The sequence below is a fragment of the Dermacentor andersoni genome, chromosome 1 (genome assembly GCF_023375885.2).
Source record: "Dermacentor andersoni chromosome 1, qqDerAnde1_hic_scaffold, whole genome shotgun sequence".
Taxonomy (NCBI): Eukaryota; Metazoa; Arthropoda; class Arachnida; order Ixodida; family Ixodidae; genus Dermacentor; species Dermacentor andersoni.
The window spans coordinates 265511949-265535345 of record NC_092814.1 but is presented as its reverse complement, the minus strand read 5'-3'; the positions used below and the strand labels follow the sequence as shown (position 1 = coordinate 265535345).

At 42.8% G+C, this 23397-nt stretch overlaps 3 protein-coding genes across 6 annotated transcripts in view; 2 read left to right on the top strand and 1 right to left on the bottom strand.

The window, feature by feature from the left end:
* The window catches only part of LOC126548198 (WD repeat-containing protein 46), an 89902-nt gene extending 81186 nt beyond the window's left edge, over positions 1 to 8716 (top strand). Inside the window, exons 10-13 of the mRNA XM_050196339.3 lie at positions 6722 to 6816; positions 6946 to 7041; positions 8221 to 8310; positions 8571 to 8716. Of these exons, the coding sequence (XP_050052296.1) occupies positions 6722 to 6816; positions 6946 to 7041; positions 8221 to 8310; positions 8571 to 8669 (380 nt within the window). The 3' untranslated portion in view covers positions 8670 to 8716. The remainder of the gene's footprint in view (positions 1 to 6721; positions 6817 to 6945; positions 7042 to 8220; positions 8311 to 8570) is intronic.
* Positions 8684 to 11771, bottom strand: LOC126548210 (uncharacterized). Its single transcript, XM_050196358.3, has 6 exons — positions 11620 to 11771; positions 11303 to 11562; positions 9180 to 9353; positions 9028 to 9114; positions 8901 to 8950; positions 8684 to 8819 (listed from the first exon to the last, which is right to left on the bottom strand). Exons 1-6 carry the CDS (start codon positions 11660 to 11662, stop codon positions 8729 to 8731), a joined length of 705 nt encoding a protein of 234 aa, XP_050052315.1. The 5' UTR covers positions 11663 to 11771; the 3' UTR covers positions 8684 to 8728.
* Positions 11772 to 14265: 2494 nt separating this feature from the next.
* Positions 14266 to 23397, top strand: part of drosha (ribonuclease 3 drosha) — a 268462-nt gene continuing 259330 nt past the window's right edge. For 2 of the 4 annotated variants that reach the window (XM_055063089.2, XM_055063088.2), the window contains exons 1-2: positions 14269 to 14672; positions 20101 to 20363. In XM_055063089.2, coding sequence (XP_054919064.1) covers positions 14659 to 14672; positions 20101 to 20363 — 277 coding nt within the window. In that variant the 5' untranslated portion in view covers positions 14269 to 14658. Of the gene's footprint in view, positions 14673 to 20100; positions 20364 to 23397 lie in introns of all 4 variants that reach the window. The other 2 variants (XM_055063090.2, XM_050196330.3) reach the window with 2 other exon arrangements.

The window sequence follows — 23397 nt, the reverse complement described above, 5'->3', positions numbered from 1 at the left end:
AGACATTGGACAACAGCGAGAAGCACACAAGACAGAACACTAGACTTTAACTGAATTTTTACTACAAAGAAACAGGATTCATGGGATGCACATAACCTAGACACAAGGAAGCAACATTCTCTTTCCCCCCTTTAACACAGGAGCTATTGGAACAAGTCGATGGACAGGTTTTCCAGATACAAACACTCTTTGTTGTTGCGAGCCAGGGACGGGGTGCTTACACAAACAGCTACACTTCACTTTATTATCGCACTCTGTGACTTTCCCACCATGCTGTCCGTCCATGCACACCACACTGCACTCGTGCCACTGGTCCTTCCCTTGGGAGTTACACCTAGAGCTCTTGGTCCGCTTACACTGCCACTCTATCCTCACAATTGACATTAGGTTAACTTGGGCACCTTTCTAGTTCCTGTGAAACCTGAAAAAACAAAGTTTTACTGTAATTGTGTTTGCCTGAAAGCAAGAAAATATTCTACATTTGACTTGATATTTGAACATTGTTTTTCTTGAACATTCATATTTGATTCGATTTAGAAATTTCACTATTTGAATACCCCTTCCCTTAAAAATATTCTTGTAAAAGGTCCCTGAACCATCCCTCAAGCATAATAAAGAAAAAATGGTCTTGCAGTTAGAGTATGTAGCTCTGAACATTTTGGTTAGAGTCATGCATGGCGACATAAGCAGAATGTGCTCCCGGGTCTTTTAACCTCCCCCCGCAGGGGCGTCTGCGTCAGCAGGCGTTTGGTGTGTTGCGACACCACGTACCCGAGCACACAAGGGTTGGACCCTCCCGCGTGTAGCCATGCGCAGCTTAGCTGCGTCTGGGGAAAGGGGGATCCTGGGGGTTGAGCCGATGCCAGGTGTTCGGACCTTTAAGGCCCCTTGGCAGAGGCAACACACCTCTTTGGCCTCTGCTTCACATAGACGGCACCCCCGGAATGACCCACCCAGGGGAAATTGGCAGTTGCCTTTTCCTGTCCCCCTCTTCAATCTTTTTCTTTCTCTCTCACTTTCAATCTTTCCTGTCTTCTACTCACTTATTCTTACTTCCGAATTTATGGGTGGCAAGGGTTAACCGTGTGTAATATATTCAGCCTTGGGTATATACATTAGGTTATAGTGGCAGTGTATAGCTGGCGTGTGCAGGTTCTTTGGAACCTGTAGTGTCCCCTTGTTGGGCTCGGTGGTGGGTGGCTATCACCGCCGCCGAATTTTGAAACCATCCAATGGCGGAAGCATTCCTGCAACTTTCAGATCGGCCTCTGAAAAGAGGTAGCACCAATGCACTTTTTCAATTCACCCTATGAACCGGCCTAGACAACTTCACACGTTACCATGTCTTGCATAGTGAAGGAACAACAAGTATGCGTAAGCTATCCCCTTTCTTGGTGGCGAAATGCCTTGTAGAAAATATTGGTAAATAATACAAAGCCTCGAAAATGACCAGTGGAGACCTGCTAATAGAACTCGGGAATAAAAAACAAGTGCAAAAGCTGTCCGAACTCGCCAGCATTGGTGAAATCAGTCACGATTTCCCCCCATCGCTCCCTAAACACCTGCAGGGGCGTTATCTCGGAGGAAGATTTTCTCAACTTGAGTGACGAGGGGTTCCAAGAACAAAATGTTATCAAAGTTCAAAGAGTTACAATCCGAAGAAACGATGAACAACTCCCCACTAAACGTGATTCTTACATTTGGTACTTGCAATCTCCCCACCTCTCTCGATGCAGGATATCTAATGGTCAATGTGAGAACCACACATACCGAACCCGAGGTGGTGTTTCAGGTGCCAGAGGTTCTGCCATGCATCACAATCATGTGGAGGCAAAGAAACATGCGCAAAATGCAGTGCCAACGACCATCCATCTGAAAACTGTAACGCTTCCCCACGCTGTGTAAACCGCAAAGGGGATCATCCAGTATATTCACGATCATGTCCCTGTTGGAAAAAGGAGAAGGAGGTGATTGCCCCATCAGTAAAAGAGATTTCATTTTTCGAAGCGAAGAAGAAGTTTTCGGTCTTACCTCAAACAACGTATGCTAAAGTGGCATGGCAGGGGACAGCACCCACATCGGTCTCAGGAGTCTACGGGGCTCACAGTCAGTGGTCCCGTAGCAACCGCAGCCGCCCTCTTTGTGGCAGCAGCTAGTGCTGCTCCACCATCATCCAAGACGGCCCTGCAGGCAGCTGTACCGCAGGTCCCAAGACTAAACCGAACGCCAAGGCCCGAGACGCGTGTCTCGGCGCCTAGCTCTCGACGATCCAGCGCCTCAGAGAAGGCGATGGAAGTCGATGCGAAAACCCCGGCGTCATCGACGCCAAAGGAACAGCGTTCTTCTAAGCGCTCTAAGACAAGCTCCTTATAACTGTGCTAAAAAAGGGACAGGCAACCTGAATGGTTCCGTCCATAAAACATATTATTCCCCATCGCATGTCACCTTTAATATTTGAGCTTACACACATCCTTACATTTTTCATTTCACAACCATGGCTTTCATTGTACACTGGAATTGGAGAGGTCTTATACAAAACATAGGTGACATCAAAGACATCAACACCTTTTTGCCAGTTGCAGTGTATCTTCAGGAAACGAATCTCGGTCAGAAAAATAGTCAAATTCTCAAAGGTTTCACCATTGTCCGAAGGGACCGCAAGTGTTCCAGCCGCTTGTCAGGAGGAGTCGCTATAGTCGTGCAGGGCGGCACTCCTACACGAAATGTCCAATTGAGTACATCTTTCGAGGCCGTAGCCATCGCCATTCTGTCTCACGAAACCATCACCATTTGTTCATTGTATATTCCACCCCACACCCATTTTACTACTAGACACTTAGAGAATTTAGCAGATCAATTACCGGAGCCATTTGCTTTAGTAGGGGATTTTAATGCTCACTGTACTCTTTGGGGCAGTGTCAAAACTGACCAAAGAGGGCAGCTGGTTGAAGATTTTATTCTGTCCAATGACATTTGCCTTTTAAACTCAGGTGCACCAACCTACTTTTCACTGACTTCTTGCACTTTTAGTTGTTTAGATTTAGCTTTTTGCTCACCATCTCTTTTTAATTATCTTAAATGGGAAGCCCTCGACACTTCATATGGTAGCGATCACTTACCCACAGTCATCAAACTCCTTTTATCACCACAAACCTTAGTAACTAGGCCACGACGGTGGAAATTACAGCTCGCCGACTGGCCGATTTTTATGGAGAACGCGAAACTGGAAGTTATCTTTTCACCAGAGCTAAGTGTTGATGAACTTAACAAAAAAAAATCACTGAGGTTATAATCTCAGCTGCAGAAAAGGCAATACCCCAGTCATCCAGTATTGTGCGCAAAAACCTAAATCCCTGGTGGATAAACGAGTGTATTGAAGCCAAAAAACAAAATAAGGCCTGGGGAATCCTATGGAGGTACCCCACTTATAGCATTACGTATTTTAAATTTCAAACAGGCCACAGCCAAAGCACGATTTATTCGAAGAAAGGCACAGAAATCATCATGACAAAAATACATATCTTCAATCAATAATACAGTCACATCAAAACGAATGTGGGACCAGGAGACTAAATTTAAAGGAGAGTACTCATCATACACAATACCACTATTTACATGTCCAGCCACACAAACAACACTACAGGACCAGGCCGACTTATTAGGCGAACACTGTTACGTCTCCAGCTCAGCAAACTACTCAAATGCATTCTTAAAATATAAAGAGTCGGCTGAGAAAAAGAGACTGTTCAGTACTGGGGCTTCGAATGAACTTTATAATAACGTCCTCACAGTACAAGAATTGAACAGAGTTGTCTCTGCTGGTAAAAAAAATGGCAACACGTCTTGACTGTGTCCACTACACAATGCTGGCACACCTATCTCAAGCATCGCTAGAGGCACTTAAATTTTTCAATAAGATATGGGAGTCTGGAGTAATGCCTACAGATTGGAAAAATGCAGTAGTAGTGCCTTTTCTAAAATCTGGTAAACTCGCGACCTCCCCAAGCAGCTACAGACTCGTTGCACTAACAAGTTGTCTAGCCAAATCCTACGAAAGTATCATAAACATAAGACTCTCATTCATCCTTGAATCAAGAAGCCTAATAGACATGCACCAGTGCGGATACAGAAAGGGCTGCTCAACAACTGACCACCTTGTACGACTAGAACATAAAATACGTAACGCATTTCTACACAAACACTGTCTCGCAGTTTCCTTCGATTCAGAAAAAGCATATTATACCACGTGGTGATATGGAATTTTGAGGGACCTGGCCGACCTGGAAATTCGCGGCATAATGCTAAATTGTCTGTGATTTCATGTCAAATAGAGCATTTCAAGTATGTCTCGGCACATTTACACAAGAAAATGGCGTTCCACAAGGTTGCATTCTAAGCACAACACTCTTCATAGTCAAAATTACCTCTGTTAAGATCATGCCATCATCTGTTATGCATTCAATATATGTTGACGATTTGCAAGTGGCTTGCCACGCCTCAAACTTACCCACCTGCAAAAGACAACTACAAATAACGATAAATAGTCTTGCACAATGGGCTGACAAAAATGGTTTCCGGTATTCAACACACAAAACTGTTACAGTTCTCTTTTCCAGAAGCGAGGGTTACACTGCAGTCCAGTTCTCGCATTGGATGGTAGAACACTGCCAGTCAAAAAATACTACAAATTTTTAGGCGTAACTTTGGACACAAAACTGAAATTCCTGGCCCACATTAACACAACTAAAAGCAAATAAAGCACTAAATATCCTCAAGGTTTTATCGCACAAGCACTGGGGATCTGACTGAACATGTCTACTAGTATGTATATACCAGTCCCTTGTACATAGCATCCTCGACTACGGTAGTGTAGTTTATGGTGCATCTAGGCAGTCCTACATTAAACGACTTGATCCAGTTCGTAATCTCAGCCTACGACTGGCGAGCGGTGCCTACAGAACATCGCCTGTCCAAAGTTTATGCGTTGACTGCAATGAGCCTTCCTTACAGCACCGCAGAGCACTACTTACACTTTGCTATGTACTGAGAATTCGGTCATCACCACAACATATATGATATAACATTGTAACAAAGTGCAAATCACGGGTACACTACACAAATAAACCAAACATGATTCGGGCACTTATCTTATGACACGAAGAATACTGTCAGACTTATGATGTTCCTCATGAAGTCCTGCAGGTTGCTGAAAGGCCACCAAGATTGCCCTCGTGGTGCAATTTTAAACAGCTATGTGGCCCTCGTGGTGCAATTTTAAACAGCTATGTGACTGGACACTAACACATCTAAAAGAAAAGACATTCCACAAGGACACATAATACAAGACTTTCGAGCTATTCAAGAAAAATATAACAACTACACGGAATTTTATACTGACGGCTCTAAAACACAGGAATACGTAGGTGTCGGGATCATTACGAAAAATTGGGAAAATAGCATTCGGATAAATTTTTCTTCAGTCTTTACCGCCAAAGTTTATGCAATATGGATGGCAGTTTAGAAAATTACTACCGACAAGCAGAAGAATGCTGTTATTTATACCAATTCATTAAGTGCCCTTAGAGCTCTAAACTCCGCTTCAGAACCCCCGCTTGGCGATATCTTAAACGTGGTCTTTAATAAGAAATATGGAGGAACAATACAATTCTGCTGGGTCCCAAGCCATGTTGGGATACCAGGGAATGAAGCAGCAGATAGAAGCATATTCATGGCAGCGCACAAAAGCGTAACTCACATATCACTTCCATACAAAGACAGTAACCGAGTGATGCGTAAGGCCCTAGCATCAAAATGGCAACAAGAATGGAACTTGTGCATAAATAACAAGTTACATACGACTAAACCCCTGCTTGGCGAGTGGAAATCATGCAGTCACCAAGAACGGTTCTATGAGGTGATGTTATGTTGACTTAGAATTGGACACACGCATCTAACACACAATTTTTTATTTCGAAAAGAAAACCCACCAACTTGCGAGAAATGCCATGAATTGCTTACAGTAAGCCACATCATTATGTCATGTCCACATACTGAAACACAGAGGCAGAAACATTTCAACAATTTGTATCGCTTTCATATACCTTTACACCCTGCCGTAATATTGGGCGACGAGCCGCTAGTGCCATTCACCAACTTGTTCGAGTTTTTAGATGAAACTGGGTATTTACATCGACTTGAAGGTAACGCAGCTATTGCTGCCTTAACATTGTATCTTGTACTGTCCTGTGACTGGCGCAGCATGGCCTTAGTCACTTTTGTGCCATTAAACACGAATTAACATCTTTTCACCTCCTTGGCTGCTGTGGAGCTGCCGGCCAGGTGTCGCTTGATATTGGCTGGCTGCTGTTTCAGCCGTTGGCGAAATTTTGAAGTTTCTTGATGGATATCTTGATGCACAATTGCTCTACAAAATTCTTTCAGCACTAAATATTTTGGAGATTTTCTAAAATTGATGTAAACGTGCCATATTCTAAATCTTAGTGACATTTTGCAAATTAGCTGTATGATAATTGTGATATATTATGCATAGCTCCCTCTTCATACAACCAAGCTGCTAAGTCAGCATTGCATTTTTTATGTACTACCTGCCATGGAAATTTATAAAAATTTGCCGAGAAAAAGGTAGTGTTAACAATGTGTTAGCAAAAGAGCTAAGTAAGTTTATTCCTAATGATATGGTTATTTGTGTGATTGTTTTCAGGCTCTGGAGAGCCAAACTTTGATGCACTTGAGAGCAACCCATACATGACGAAGCAGCAACGAAGAGAAATGGAAGTAAAGGCTCTTCTAGAGAAAGTATGTTTTTCTCTTGATATCTTAAAGTTTCCCATAACTATCACCATTTAGCACTCTCTGGGCTTGTTCGGATAAACTAGGGCAATTGTCACAGGTGCATTGTTGTCATATCAAATATATTGGTTTCAGGTACAACCAGAGCTCATCTGCTTAGACCCCAAGCGCCTTGGCCAGGTGAACGTTGAAAGGATGCAAGCAAAAGTGGACGAATCGAACAAGAAATTGGTATGTCAAGATTATTCAAAAGGAGCTTCCTTTTAAGATTAGGTTGTACTGCCTGCAGCCGGCCAAAGGCAGATTAGCTACACAGTGCTTCCCAGTACTACAAGTGTGTTAGGGTGTGTTATGTCAGGCACTACAGCCTAGTTCTGCCAGTGCCTTGATGTAACTTATTCTGTTGTTGGTGAAATAAGCTGTGCTAGATTGCACAGGGCAGGGTTGTCGAACTGTCTGGAACCCCTGGGGAAGTGACTGTTGCTGGTAACTGTTCGAGATCTTAACATGGTGCTTTAAAAAAGTAGTTTGAAGACTGCCGAATGCCGTCTTGTCGGATTGTAAAGAAACTATGAACACATGAGTTGCAAATAGTTTTAGGCAAAGCATGTCAACCATAATGAGGTAGGGGCAACCAGCAAATCTATTACATTTACCAGTCACAAAGCTTCTCTATACTGCCATGGAAAACTAGCGTAAGCATCTGCCCCACGTGCTGCAAGAGGACAGGTATTGCAGGGGAAACAAATGCGTTCATGAAGTCAGAAACCAGGGGGCGTTGATGTTCTTGAAAATAAATGTGTAAAATGCCACATATAATTTCTCACAGAACAGTGCTATAAATTGACAGCCTGTGGAAGAAATACAAAGTGTGGAAATTTAAATGTCCACAAGGGGCATATTCTCTACAGTTGTATCACTTGTGCTTCATTGCAAGCACTTTCGAATAACATTTACAGTGTATATGTGTGCAGACGAGAGGTCAAGCTGTGTGAATGTCATGTGTTCTTATGCAATCAGTTTTTCATTAGAGCATTGCTGAAAATAGCTACATGTGTAATGTTTTACGAAGAAAGCCTAACTTGGCTAAGCTCGTTGTTGCAATTGTGTTCACTAATGGTCTCTTTGATTTGCTGTTCTCGACTGCCCGAGATTCTCCTTTCAGCCAAGCATTGGTGTAAGTGCAGTCTCATGCAGTCTGGAATGGCAAATCAGGGAGACTCTAAGTAGTCTGACAAATGGTCTCCCATTGCCATCTCTTCAGCCATGGTGACCTTCAAATGAAACTTCGAGAGTTTCACTAGAAAAAGCACGGGGAGGACTGTGCCTTTAGCTGCAACTTCTAAAGCTTTCTGCAAATTTGTAACCTAGTGCTCTCGACATTATTTTAATATTGTTCTGTGTTTGCAGTGGGTAAAGCCAAGGACAATTGACTACACTCCCAAAGTTGGGAAGAAGACTGCCAAAGTAAAGCAGGCACTGAGAGAGCAGAATGTCAAGGTAGAGTTCATAATTCCTTGCTTCACGACAAACTTTCTCCATTACTTGAAGTTTTTGAAAGGGCAACTTGTGAAGTACCTTGTTTTTGTTTTTTTCCCCCTGTCTCCCGTAACCTGTGTCTGCCACCAGCATTCACTATCAGTGCAGTCTACAGCTGTAGGCTGCATCATACGCGCCTTCACAGGAAGGTTGTGCACACATGTAGCAACTAGTTTTAGATTGTATAGCAATGTGTAGTACAGTGTCTTCTTGCTATGCAGGAACACCTAAAACAGCTTCAGCAAGAGAAGAAGGCCGAGGTGAAACGACAAAAGGACAGGAGCTCAAGCAATGTTCTGGACCGGTTCAGACCAAAGTGATTTACTAGTTGTCATTTGTACAAATAAAACTAATTTTATTAATCATATGTACAAGCTGCTTACTTTGTCTTTGCTATTTTGTGCTTTACTTGTGATATCAGCTCTTTACTGACATAATGCACACCTTCATGTTTTGTGCGGCTTGTTTTCCTGCAAAGAGATAAAATTCTTGCTTTATTCATGCCTTACCGAAGTGCAGATGCACTTATGACTGCTAGTATGGCAGCTTACCTTTGCCTGACATTTCCTTGCCTTTTAGGCTTCAGACCCATCCTTGCATTCTGAAACAGAACAAAATGGTTAATGTAAACATAGTTATGGATCTTCCGTCAAGCTCAGTAAGCAAAGGGGAACCCACCAGAATTCGCTCTTCCCTTTCTTTAACTTTTTTGTCTTTTCTGTCAGTAATGAGCTCCTTGTAATTCAAGTAGTTGTTCTTGGGTGGCTAAAAAGAGGGGGGGGAGGGGTAATAACTTGTTTATATGTGAACCATAATATACAAGGACTCACCTTGGCTCCAAGCTGCACAGCTAGAGCGATCTTGGCTTCTTCTTGCTTGGGCTTTTCCAAGCCTTGGATCCCGAACTTCAGAACATCATGTCTTGCTTTCTTAAAGCTTATTTCATTCGCATCACAATGCGTGTCACTGCAAGTGTTCTTTTCTTCAAGCTGATGCTTGTTTGCCTAAAAAACAATTTACAGACGAAAAAAAAAAAAATTATGGGGTTTTACGTGCCATAACCACTTTCTGATTATGAGGCACGCCGTAGTGGGGGACTCCGGAAATTTTGACCACCTGGGGTTCTTTAACGTGCACCTAAACCTAAGTACACGGGTGTTTTCGCATTTCGCCCCCATCGAAATGCGGCCGCCGTGGCCGGGATTCGATCCCGCGACCTCGTGCTCAGCAGCCTAACACCATAGCCACTGAGCAACCACGGCGGGTGTTACAGACGAACAGTGCATGTCAATTTAACTCATCCCTGTGCTGCATGTAAAATTGTTCAAACCAAGATCAATGCCTCAAAATTGGAAAATGAAAATAATGGTGTTCCATATATGTTGCATGCGTGCATCTGGTTGGACCTGCCAAGCAAAATATGTGCATGGTGTGTCAGAGAAAACTTGACAGACGAGTTTGCTGTCAACGTGAGTACCTGGTTATATAGCAGGTTCTTTTTTTTGCTTTTGACAGCAATGACTTGCATCAAGTAAATTAAAGCTTCAAAAAAAAATCTACCAACCAGAATTTATTGATTTTTGGTACCTTTCTACACTAACTGCATTGTGAAAGTCTCATGAATTTAATTTTTTTTAAAGTATGCTAGACCTTTATGGGAACAAAATGCAATGCCGCGACAAATTTCTTAATCTTCTAACTTAAACAAAAAAAAATGCTTGCGACAAGGAGTCCAGCCAAACTTTAAACAGGCCCACTTAGCTTTCTGATAGATGCAAAAATTCCAATTCTAGTGGAAATGATTTTTTGTTAGTTTCTACTGTTCCAAGAATGTAGACTTCTTGCGTTAGAATCCTGTTGGCATGCTTTGTTCGGTGACATCTGCAAAACAATGTTAGAATTTTCTGACCTATAATGATATAGACCGCCTCTTGTTTCAAACAGTCATTACCGAAGTTTTCTTGCATAGCTCATCTTATTTAGCAGAGGAATGTACATTTACGTTTCCCTCCAAATTGCATTGCAATCTGCAATAATCTCTCCCTATCAAATATCGATGATGTCCAAACTGATATTGATTTATCTAAATTTACTGTAACATTGTTCGCTATTGGCTGTGAAGACATGAACAGCGTCATCTTTGTTGCCAGAAAGGAAGGTAGAAACATGGCAAGAGAAATAATAGTGTTGATATGGCACTTGTCTTTGTACCTGCAACTGTCTAAGAGTTTTTGTAACCAATATAGAAGCACTTTGCCAAAATAGAGGTAAAAATAAAACACGTGTTTTGATAACAAACAAGTCTTTCTAGAATACATTAAAGGCACATCTGCATTTATTTTCTTGGAATGCTATATAGTATGCCTTCATCATTGATGCCATTATCTTTCTGAAACTTGCACATAAAACTCAGTATCGAGAAAATACAGAGCATAATAAAAATTAGCTGCGCGGCTGCTACATTCAGTGCTTACAAGTTTGCCGATGAATGCATGAAAGACATCACACAGCTGACAAAAAAAAGCATGTCATTTTGGCATGACCCCTAATAGCTGGGCGCTAATGTGTTTACGTAATCTAAATTTTATTTGTTGCTCCCATAAAAGATGCTGAAAAATGTGTTAAAACAAAATTAACAAAAGACAACTGATTACTGTTGGTGTCAAGATCTATGCAATCAAGTAAATTAAAAAAATATACATATGGTTGCGTGTTATACATGACCACGTCCTATAAAAATATGAAAGTGGCGATGTTTAGTACAGTCTTCTTTTTTTACTCGTGCACAGTCAAACATAAGCAGTAGCAGTTTTTGGTGCTAAAGGATGCGTAATAAAGGCAGCATTTACCATGCAGGAACGCATGTGCAGTACGAGGCTTCTGTGACCAAGAATTAATTGGCTATCTTTATAAATGTTAAACAGCGTTCTGAAAGTTGTGCAGAAAAGCAAACCTTTCGTTTCGTGGGATCTTTGAATACTACTACGGGCACTCGATCTTCGAGTGCTGGCCTTGTCTGTGCCTCTGCAGCTGGCTCATCGCCAGCATCGTCAAGGCCGAGTTCCAACCTCATGCGCTCTATCTCGGTAAGCTTCGTTGCTGCAGTGGTGCACTTTCTACGCTCATCGGTGTTAGAGCGCCTTGATTTCTTTTGGCGAAGCTTCGATGCATTTGACCGGTTGGTTCCGTCCCTGTCATCCAGAAAACTGTCTCCTGAAAAGAGAATGACACCTTCAAGTAAAGTGGACGCCAGTAGCCGCGTATTTTTACCGTAATCATACAGCTTCTTCAATAATCTGCTTGATAATCCCATTGCAGCATATGACAGCTGACGTGCTTCGAGGACGTAGTCGATACGCACGTGGCAAAGCGGCGGACGCGACTGGAAGCTGACTGGAACACAAACAAAGATGGAGGCTGACGGATGGATGGATGGTTGGATGGATGGCGGCTATACCACGGCTATACCCTTTGTAACGGGCGGCGGCTGGCGCCACCTAGCCTTTTGTACCCCCTCCTATTTTATTATTATTCTTTTTTTTTTCTTTATATCCTCTTTTCCTTAACCTAGTTTTCACTCCCCTCCTCCCCCCAAAATAACTATCTAAAACAGTAGAGGAAACATTATCTCCCCGATTTATGGTATTATCTATCCCTTGACTTCCTCCACCAATCCTCTAGCCTCCCCTTCGTTACTGCCACTCTTTTCTCGTCTATTTGCCCTCGTTCCCCGGGAAAACCTAATGCCCCTTCCATATCTGCCACTGTTCCCTCTGCCAGGGTCGGGCGAAGGTCTGTGCATCTCAGTGGTCTCCATTTCGGCTCCGCAAGCTGTGCACCGAAGGTCCACGTCTTCAAATTTAGCCCTGTATGTTTTCGTTCTCAAAACCCCCGTCCTAGCTTCGAATAATAGTGAGCTGCCCCGCGAGTTATCAAATAAGAGCTCTCTCTTAATCTCCTGTTTTTGTGACCTATACATTAATAGCGCTGGCTTTCCAAGCATTCTTTCTTCCCACATTTTTATTTCCGTCTCCTTCACCTCCTTTCCCACACTAGAACCACGTTGGACCCCCTCCCTCGGCTGTAGGTATCTATTCCTCAGCTTCCTCGTTCTGAGTGGCCACTTTGTGTTCAAACTTTTCATGTACAGATATTTGTACACTTTTCCTGCCCACCTTTTTTCCTCCAGTGCTGGGAGTCTCTGTTCAAATTTTAGTTTACTTATTGCCTCTCTACCTTCGAATGACGTCCATCCCATGTCCCCCTGCACTCCCTCATTAGGGGTGTTCCCGTGTGCTCCTAAGGCCAACCTGCCTACACTTCTTTGTCTCGTTTCCATGCATGCCTGAACTTCCGATTTCATGCACAGTACTCAATTTCCGAATGTGAGGCCAGGTACCATAACCACTTTCCATACGCCCCTAACCACCTCGTACCTATTATAGTTCCAAAGTGCCTTGTGTTTCATTACAGCTGAGTTCCTATTCGCTTTTTCAATCATAATTTTCTCCTGTTCTTCCAAGTACTTTTTGCCCTCGTTTAGCCATATGCCCAAATACTTGTATTTTTCAACATGATCAATCTTAGTGCTTTGTATTTCCAATGGTTCCCCCCTTTCTTCATTGTATACTATTATCCCAGACTTCTCTCTACTGAATTGCAGTCCCAATTTTTCTCCCTCCTCTCCACATATGTCTCCACATATGACACAGCTAAGATGATGATGATGATGATCTGAATTATTTTTTTCTTATTCGTTGGGTGATTAGCGATAATAAAACGTACAAAAAAATGAGATATCTTTGAATAACTGTAACACATGATCTAAAATGGAACCGTCATGTGGCGATCACTTGTGGATCCGCACAGCGAAAGCTCGGCTTGGTAAAGAGGAAACTAAAGTTTGCCAGTTCTGATGTAAAACTGATGATGTTCTGATGTAAAGTGCATACCGGGCAATTGTTCGCCTTAGTCAACGCTTCCCCTAGTCTAGAGTACGCAAGTATAGTCTGGGACCCATACCAGCAATAGTTCACTAATAAACTAGAAAAAGTACAGCGTCTTGCTGCCAGGTTTATCTTTTCCTCCTACAATCAGTTACAGAGTTACTTGATAGGGTTAACCTTCCGACACTTGCTGAGCACCGGAGGGTGGCTAGATAAAAATTCATGTTCCAATTACAAACGCGCCAAACGCGAAGCCTAAACGTGGATCCCAACCCGTACTTGTGACCTCCTGGCAGAATATCACCAAGGATTAATCACAGTTATATGCTTTCATGCCTTATTGCTCCAGAGTTGATGTCTTTAAGCATTATTTTTTGGTTAAAACAATTGTTGACTGGAACAAACTTAATTCCGAGGTTTTTGAAAATGTTGACTCTGTGGTTTCCTTTGAAAGAAATTTGGAAATGTTGTATTACTAATCGTAAGTGTATATATGCCTTGTACTTATACAATTACTGATTATCTCTGTGGTTTTCTTTGAAAGAAATTTGGAAATGTTGTTTTACTAATCGTAAGTGTATGTATGCCTGTATATAATTACTGATTAATTATTTCCGCATGCCACTGTTTTGTTATAAGATTGTATTTCCCACCCTGTAACAGCCCGAAAGGACTCACAGTATGGACAAATAAAAAATAAATAACAACACACAATGAAAGGTGGGGGTAAGGCGGGCTAAGGTGACTAGAATGATGGTGTGGTCTGGCACATAGACTTTGCTACTGCAATTGCTTTTGTAGGAAACTCCACGCTGTAGTAAGCACTTTGAACGTTGGTAGCTTTGGCTTGGGTGTGCGTCTAAATGTCGTACAAAAATTCCTCACGTGACCTGATCATAAGCGCCATGATAAGCGCCTATGGCGCCTAGAGACAGGATGTGCTTGGCTTGGCTAGCCGGCGAGCAACTGTGCATGGCCAGTATGGCGTATGGCTGCGCCCATAGAGTTTCCTAACTCTATGGCTGCGCCCACGACCGGCGTTGTACTGCCATTGTGCTGCTGCGCCCCTCTCATTGTGGTGAAAGTTTTTAATAGATGTGGCATGTGAGGTCATACGCGTTGTTTATGGCCGTTCCTCTTTAGCGTTCGTGGTCAAAGATAGCGCACGGCTGTTTTTTATCGTGGTTAACTAGCACGCACCGTAAGAGCAACTTGTGAAGTTTCGTTGTTTCAAATTAAAATAGTGAACCAGTGCGGTGTCAATCAGTGGTAGATGTGAAATACCCGACATTCATATGTTGACTTCAACGAGCTTTGTCACCGATCAAGAGACAACTTGACAACTTAGCTGTGTAGGTCCAAGATGCACGCGTCAGGGTGAGTCGCGCATTTTTTTGTATCCTCGCATCAAAACATTATTAGTCATTACCATCCTCAGGTCAAAAACATTACAAAAAAGAAAACCAGAATTCCTGGGAGGAATTCTGGTTTTCAAGAAAATCAGTTGATTGCCCTTCCTGTCGATGTGTTATCCTTGTCTCCGTTTTTTCGCGCTTTGATCCTCCTACCAGCATGCGATAAACTATCCCATGAAAAAAAATTTCTGCTACATCATAATCCGGTTTTATAATAAAAGTGTGTAAAGGTACACCGGACGTACCCGAATCCCAGAAGCTAAAGATACGTCTGACGTACGGGCTTTGCTTTCGTTTCGTTAGCTCCGCGGCTATTGCCTACCGATTTTTGCACATGTTTTGCAGAAGGATGATCATTTAATTCAAAGGGGACCATTAAAAAATGCTTTTAAAAGGTCACTCAGCATACGAAACGCGCGAGAAAGCCGGTCCGACGTACCTTTTAAGAGACACGGCGTTTATAATAATGTGCTTTTCTTTTTTTCAATACAGTTGTGCGACATAAATGGTAGATTGACGTCGCAGTTCTATTGCGTTCTTGTTTCATTTCAAGCATGTGGCGTATACCCACTATGGCGTTCTTGGTAGCTGCAACAATTTCCCCGCGAAAAAAAAAAAAAAGTTCCCTTGGTTCTCGAAGACCAAGGAAATTTGTCATTGAAGTAAATGATGCTAAAATTATTTATTGTTCTTTCCAAAACCTTCCACTTTGTGCTCGGAGTTTAAAAATTGCCAAAGTAAAACTGCTGCATCGCGGCACTCATGTTCATGGTACATGAACATGAGTGGTACATGCATCACAGCACTCATGCATGTAAGAGCACTCGTGTACCATGCTTAGGGTGCGAGTTAAAGAACTCCAGGTGGTCAAAATAGACCTCAACTATAGCGTCTCACATAACCACATGTGCACTTTCAGGGTGTTAAACTCCACAACTAAAATTTTAATTGTAAGTTATGTCACTATAATAAAACCTTATCTCTCTGTGAACAACTTCATATCTTACTCATTCGACAGCTGTTTTATTGTAAGTTGTCTCTAATTACATTTTGTCTCTCTCATCATGACATACTTCTAGAGAGCCTTTCTTTTGACATTCCTGTAAACAAAAATAATACAAGGTTCTCTGAGTGCAATAACCTCCTCTTACCTAAATCCCGATCTAATATGCAAAATTTACACTTTGCTTCTGTAGTATTGCACTTGGCAATTGCATCCCTGCTAATATTAAATCACCTGCTTCGTTATATCGACACAGAAAAGCTTTGGTCTTCAAGTTCCATTTAGAAAATTATCACTGTTACGTCTCTACAGCCGTGGTTGGCTGCCGACTATTTATTAAGTCAAGGAAACAGGTATATAGTAGCAGACACTAGCTCAGGCGCAGGAGCCAGCACTGGCGAGGCGTTCGTTCCGTGAGGCTCGCTCGTGCCAAAACTGCCAGTGCCTTCGCACGCGCACTTCATCGTTGTCGTCTTCTGCCGACATCAGTTATTTCTCCCTTAGACGAAGTCTCCATAGCGGTCTGGAGCTACTTGAGGGGCGGCAAGGTCTTCAGCACCCTGGATTTAGCACAAGCTTACCAGCAACTTCATGTGACACCACAGACAGCAGAGATATTGACCCTCAACACGCTGAGAGGGCTTTGCAAGGTCAAATGGTTGCCTTTAGGATCTCTGCAGCACCAGCCATTTTTCAACGGTTCATGGAGACTATGCTGTCTGGGATAACAGGCGTTTGTGTATACTTACATGACGTGAAAGGATGCCTTGGAACACTCTGTCAGATTGGAAGAAGTCCTCAAGAGGCCGCACAAGTACAATCTGCGCCTCGAAAAAGGCAAGTGCCGTTTTGCAGTGAGACAAGTGTCTTTTCTAGGACACCGAATTGACGAAGCAGGAGTTCACACCAGCGAAAAGAAAGTTCGAGCCATCATTGAGGCCCTAGCACCAAACTGCAAGCAAGCGCTGTAGTCATTTCTCGGAATGTTGGCTTTCTATGACAGATTCTCGAAGAACAGGGCAACAGTTACCAGCTGTCCCTACCTGCTCCTTCAGCAGGACGCCACATGGAGATGGGAAATTCAGCATCAAGAAGCATTTGACGAACTTAAGAGATTGCTTCTCAGTCCGACCGTACTGGCACACTACGACGAACGGAAGGAGCTTCTTGTCTCATGCGACACTTCACCATATGGCATAGCAGCTGTTCTGTCTCAATGTGATGACCAGAATAGAGAAGCACCGATCGCACTTGCATATAGGACTGTTGGGCCGGTGGAACGAAACAATGCACAGTTGGACAGAGAAGGCCTTACTGTAGTGTTTGCAGCTCATAAGTTCGACAAAAATCCACATCAGTGACTGATGGAAAAACTTTCCTCTTTTGACTTATGCCTATATTAGCTGCTACCTCATTGGTTACTCACAATTTACTGTTATTGGCACTGGAAAGCAATCTCCAGCATTCTGCAGGGCTGTCTAGAGCCCTCTGCTGTTTTTAATTTTGATTAACAATCTTTCCAGCACCACCTCTTTCCTAATCTGACTCTTTGCTGATGATGGTGGCATTTATCATCATAGCACTAATACCAGATAGTGCTGCAAAAACTCCTAATAATTGGAAGTTGCGGCACTGACTATTAAAGGGCCCTTCACCAGGCCCCATAGCAAATTTTGGTTATATGCTGAAAGTTATGTGTCCTCTAGGGAGCGTTCTACCGAAAAATTTTTAAAAATTGGCTCATTAATAGCCGAAATAGAAATAATTCAGTGGTGCGAACCCATGATTTCAGCAGGCGGGCTCCACTGCATAGTGAGACTCCCTCTTCACTCACCCTGTCTAGCCTTCGCAAGCGAAATTCCTTCCCTGCATTCTCCCATGCCGGACCTCAAGGATCGTGTAACACATACGTCGTGGGTCCCGCCCTCACTTTTTTTTCTGCTCGCATTTTTTTTCCCCCCTGCAATGCGCTCTTTTGCTGGCGGCGTTGCACGCGAGCTGTTATTGTTTCGCGCAGCGCATGAATTTGCACGCTGTTCACAAGGACACATGACTAGTGGTATAATTCAGTGCTACACGAATACTGAGTCAGAACAATTGGATTGCAGAGCATGATCACGCCACTGGAACACGGTAGAAAATGCCATAGTTTTGGTACCTGCGCACGTGACTGTACGAGTGTGGGAACAAGCAGACGAAGCAGAAGTACAACTCTCTTGCTTCAGTGTGAAGTAAAGCAAAAAACTCGCAGACATTCCGTTTGTGTGTTTTATTATTTCTCTAAACTTCAATTCGTCAATTCAAGCAATGGATCACACAAATAACAGATGGTGCCTTGAATAATTCTCGAAGTCACGTGTCACGATGAGCGACGTCACACTGCGGACTCGAGTACATAGGCGCAAGGCCGCGAGTGCATCACCATCCAGCTTGGAGCGCGGGGACCGCGAGGAGAAGGAAAAAGGGCGTTTCGTTTGAAATTTCAGATCTTTCCGCAGCGCATAGCGATGTAATACTTTGCACACACAATCTTTATCACGCAATGTTTGCTCTGCGCTTCTCAGCTCAAAATGGCCAGACCTGGTGAGGTGCCCTTTAAGTGAAGCTCAACTTTAGCAAATGTGAGCTCATGCAAGTAATGTACAAATTCTATACTCAGCTACCCTACTCTTTGAACTCTGCATCCATAGCACTAGTTGACTTGCATCATCACCTAGGCATCACTATTACAAATGTGCTTGCTTGGTCTTAATACATAGATAAAATAGAATCTGGTACATCAAAATCTTTTGTATGTATAATATGAAACATTGAGTTGTGCACTGTCTACACTTAAAAGCTAGCCTTTGAAACCTTTATACAACTGAAGCTTGAATGTGGTTGTGTCTTCATCAAGAGTCCTCATCAAATATACTTAACACATTTGAAGCAATTCAAAATTGGGTGTTTATCATATTTACGTGCATTTGTCAGCAGAGCATTGGGCAAATTATTGTGTCTGTTGGACTCTATACATTAAACCACCACCACAGAATCACCAGACTTTGCCTCTTTCGTAAACTGTACTCTACTTCAATCATTTACATGGAAAACTTCTTATCTTGCCTACATGCACCTCACGGCTGCTTCTAATTTTTGAATGTTTTAGTACACAGCGTTTACAGGGTTCGATTGACAGCTTCAGTCGGTCATTTTTACCATTAGCAACTGAGAAATAGAATAAGCTACCACATCAAATTATCAACGAATGTAACCTCCTGAAATTCAAGCAATTATTGACAGTTTGTGTCAGGAATTAATACTCAAAATTATGCCACTTACAGTCTTCTCAGCATTATAGAATGTATAGTTGTTAGGCATGTTGGGATAGCCATGCTCTGATGTATCTTTTCTTTGAACCCCCTTTTTATGTAGTACCCTACGTAAGAATCGAATAAATGATGATGATAATAAACTTTAACTTCTGCTAATTTGTGCTGACAAGCTTACTGTTTGCAGAGTCACTGTGGACTCTTGGGAAATCACACTTTGATACAGCTGAACTGTAATGAATTATTTGCGATTTCTGAACTGATATCAGTACAATTTAATGATTTCGTAGGCTAGGAAACACAGTGAATGCAGCTTTAATCCTGATTCAACGAAGTTGCTCCGGAATAAGGAAGAAAAAGGTGGTTATTGTAAATATCTGTCGTTATAATGCTTTTCAGATTTATTGCTGGTGTATGCCAGCAGTCATGTTTTATTATGATAGAACTGTTCACTTGGTATACAAAATGGCATGTTTCAAAGTTGCGTTCATCTGTGTAGGCTGTTCTGGAACAATCTCCAAAGATGAAGGTAGCACCACCAAACATGAGGTTAAACAATTTTTGAGATGCTGAAAACAGTTTGAATGGGACAGTGGCTTTGAAGTTAATGTGCGAAACTTTCGCGAGAGTCAAGGATTCAAAAGGAGAAGAGTCTTTGCATGTTACCAAAGCTTCCATATTAGCATTAGACCGAGTGTGAGATGCCATTATTTTCCTTAGGCAATGTGATGCTCTTCTTGAAGGATATGGAAATGCACTGAATGTAGTACTACAGTAAGTGCATGCTAAAACCTGCACAACAATTACATTTTTCTCCACAAAAGCTTTTTTTGTTTTGTTTTGTTTGCAAGATTTTTTTCTTTTTTAGCTTTCTCGGTCTTCATAGCTCCCGATTTAATAAAGTGATTTTCAGTGCCAACCAGCCTGGTTGGACTGACATTTAATTTTAGTTTTGAAAAAAAAAAAAGAGTACAGCTCCAAAGTCAGTAACATTAGCTCTTTGTTCCATAAAGGTTTCATTAATATCTTGCACTCTCAGCATTCATAATGTACACCTGTTTCTGTATCTTTTGCAGCAGTATCAACCTGACCAGTCAAGGTACTTCAAGTGCCCTGGTCCATGCAGCCCTGGCATCTTGCAGTCCACAACAGCAGCAGCAACAGCAGCAGCAGCAGTTAGGTGCTCAGGCTGCAGCACTTTATCATGCAGCCAACCCTGCGATGGCCAGCATACCTCACTGGGCAGCCCCAATGGCAGCACCGCCATTTCCAGTTGCCCGTCCAACCATTCCCCCACCCATTCCCTACAGAGCTGTGCCTAGTGCAAGCTATGATGCAGGTAATACTAAGATTTTCTTTTTCACAAACAAAACTGATATGCAAGTGAACATGACTCAGCAAACCCAAACATTAGAACTTATCAACTTACCAGCGCCCATAGTTAGGCAAAGTGACTCACTCTACAAGCATTAAAGGGCCCCTCACCAGGCTCCATTCGAAATTTCGGTTCAACTCGGGAAGTTCTAAGGCGCCATCAAGGGAGTCTGCTACCAAAATAATTGTTCAAATTGCTTCATTATTAGAGGAACCCGCCATGGTTGCTTAGTGGCTTTGGTGTTGCGCTGCTAAGCACGAGGTCGCGGGATCAAATCCCGGCCAAGGTGGCCGTATTTCGATGGGGATGAAATGCAAAAGCACCCGTGTACATAGATTTAGGTGCACGTTAAAGAACCCAGGTGGTCAAAATTTATCCAGAGTCCCCCACTACAGCATGCCTCATAATCAGATCGTGGTTTTGGCACGTAAAATCCCATAATTAAATTTTTTTGATTACGAGCTAGAAGATATTGAAATGTCATGTTGCCATACTACTAGGAAGCGATTTTCACTGCCAACAGAGACCAGCATCCGCAAGTGACATTCCTTCCCTGTCTTCTTCTATATGAAAGCCGAGGGACCGTGTCACGTTCACGTCACAAGCTTTGCTTTTTTCTTCTCTTATTTCTTTTTTCTGCATGGCGCGCTTCCAGTGGTGGCATATCGCATATTGTATTGGATGATTTACTGAAGTTACGTGCCATAGTCTGCGATGTTGCAGGCAGTACATCTAATGTAAAGGCATTTGTGCATATGACCTTGACTCATTGGAAGTGGGGCTCCCTTGAAAGGAAGGAGGTGTGAGCTTTTGTTCAAAATTTTGGTTGTTTTTGCACTGTGCGTTGCTTCGATACTTTGTGGACAGGATCGTCGGTGCATGATCTATGCGCTGCGCTGCAACCCTCAGACTTCTTCGAATAGTCTTAGAAGTAACCTATTAAAAAAAGACCCACATAATCACATTTTGGCACAGTTTCAAGTGAAGAGTTTGTCACAGCAGCTGTGATTAAAGAAACACCTCTTTATCTGCACTTCTCCCACCTGGACAAAATGTCTTGATTCCAAACTCCCTATGCTACTCTAGCTCTGTATTGTCTAATGAAAAAGAATGTCCACAACCAACACTACAGTAAACCTCTGTTAACTTGAACTCTGATGTCTGAAATATCGTTTAATCAAAATTTTTTGCTGGCCATGGCATCAACTCGTGTGTTTTTCAACCCTTATCTCAAAAAGTTTTTGTGCTCAACTCCAGATATCTCAGAATCTTCACTTCAAAATACCAGGGAAGACGTAACATGGAAGCGTTAGCAGCGTCACTAGCACTCACTTTTGCCCAGTAGCAGCCCACCAGCTGAGCCAGACGCCATGCCGGGCCATGCTCGCCATTTAGCTTTACCCTTTGTTTCTGTCTATGCGTGCACTTGTTCAGGTGTTCACTGCCACTGTATTGCAGCCTCACGCAATAGTGGTAAACTGGGAGCCGAAGTCTTTCTTTTTTCTCTCTCATTAGGATGCTGCCAGTGACGCATCAGTGGGGTCACAGTGTATTAGTTGCAACTTTCATCAAGATGACCGGCACTTTTGATCAGGGGCAATCAGCCCATGCGCTGCGACCAAGAGAAGCCAGCATGCAAGCCCACAGCGTTTTTAATGAAATCGCGGCTTAATAAGAAGCTCACTTCATGCTCACGTGGATGTGAGGCGTAAATGCCGCATCACTCGAGGGCATCTGCTAACAGCATGACACTTACACTGTTCTGCAGTTCAGTTTCAGTTTCTGAAGTGAAATTGTACATAGTAATTAAAAAGTAACAGCATCAGCTTTTTGGGTGTCATAATTGGTATGGAACCAGTCATGCTCGCATGACTGGCTTTAAAAATTGCATTAAAGGACCCCTCACCAGCTGACATAGCAAATTTTGGTTATACGATGGAAGTTGTTGCGTGCCCTCTAAGCAGTGTTCTACTGCAAGGATTTTTCAAATTAGTTAATAGCAGAGATAGAAATACTTGAAGTGCCGCGAACCCATGATTTCATGAGGCGAGCGTCACTGCCTACAAGACACTCTCTCCATTTGCCCCGTCTAGCCTCTGGAAGTGATATTTCTTCCCTGCTTTCTCCCATACCGAAGCCGGAGGATCGCGTGACGAATACGTCACGGGCCCCGCCTTCTTTCTTCTTCTTTTTTTTTCACTCGCATTTTTGCTGAGTGACTCACTTCTGGTGATAGTCTTGTGCACGAGCTGCGGTGTTTGTCTCGTCTCGTGTAGTGGATGATTTTGTGCACTTTGCACGAGAACACCTCATTAGCAGTATAAGTCTGTGCCACAATCACGAGCACTGAGGCAGGCATGAGAGGATGAAAGAGCATGATCGCGGCGCTGGAACATGGTAGAAAATTACATAGTTTAGTTCTCTGCTTGCGCTACTGCACAATGTGGGAAAAGCAGACGAAACGGAAGTACGTCTCTCTTGCTACGGTACAGAGTCAAACAAAAACACACATACATTTGGTTTGTATGTTTTATTATTGCTCTAAACTTGTTTAGAAAGATAATAAACTGTTGCTTCAATGGACAAAATATTGTCTCTTGAAGCAGCAGATTAAAAAAATAATTGATGTTGCCTTGAATCATTCTCAAATTCACGTGTCACTATGAGCGCCGTTACAGCACTGCCATGTATGTGCGCGCACTTCCGAGAGAGACATCGACTCTCGGGCTGGGAGTGTAGCACCTGCGAGTACAAGGGCAAATGGCATTTGGTTTGAAATGTAAGCTCTTTCCACGGCACGTAGGGATGTAATAATTTAGCAGTCATGATCATTAGCGCGCATTGTAGGCACTGCGCTTGTCAGCTCGAAATGGCTGCACCTGGTGAGGGGCCTTTTAGATCAATCGTCTGGGCTTAGTGCCAATGACCGAGAATATTACTGGCGACATGTTGAGAAGGCTCCATGTGTTGTATGCATGGCCAGTGGGCTTCTATTTTC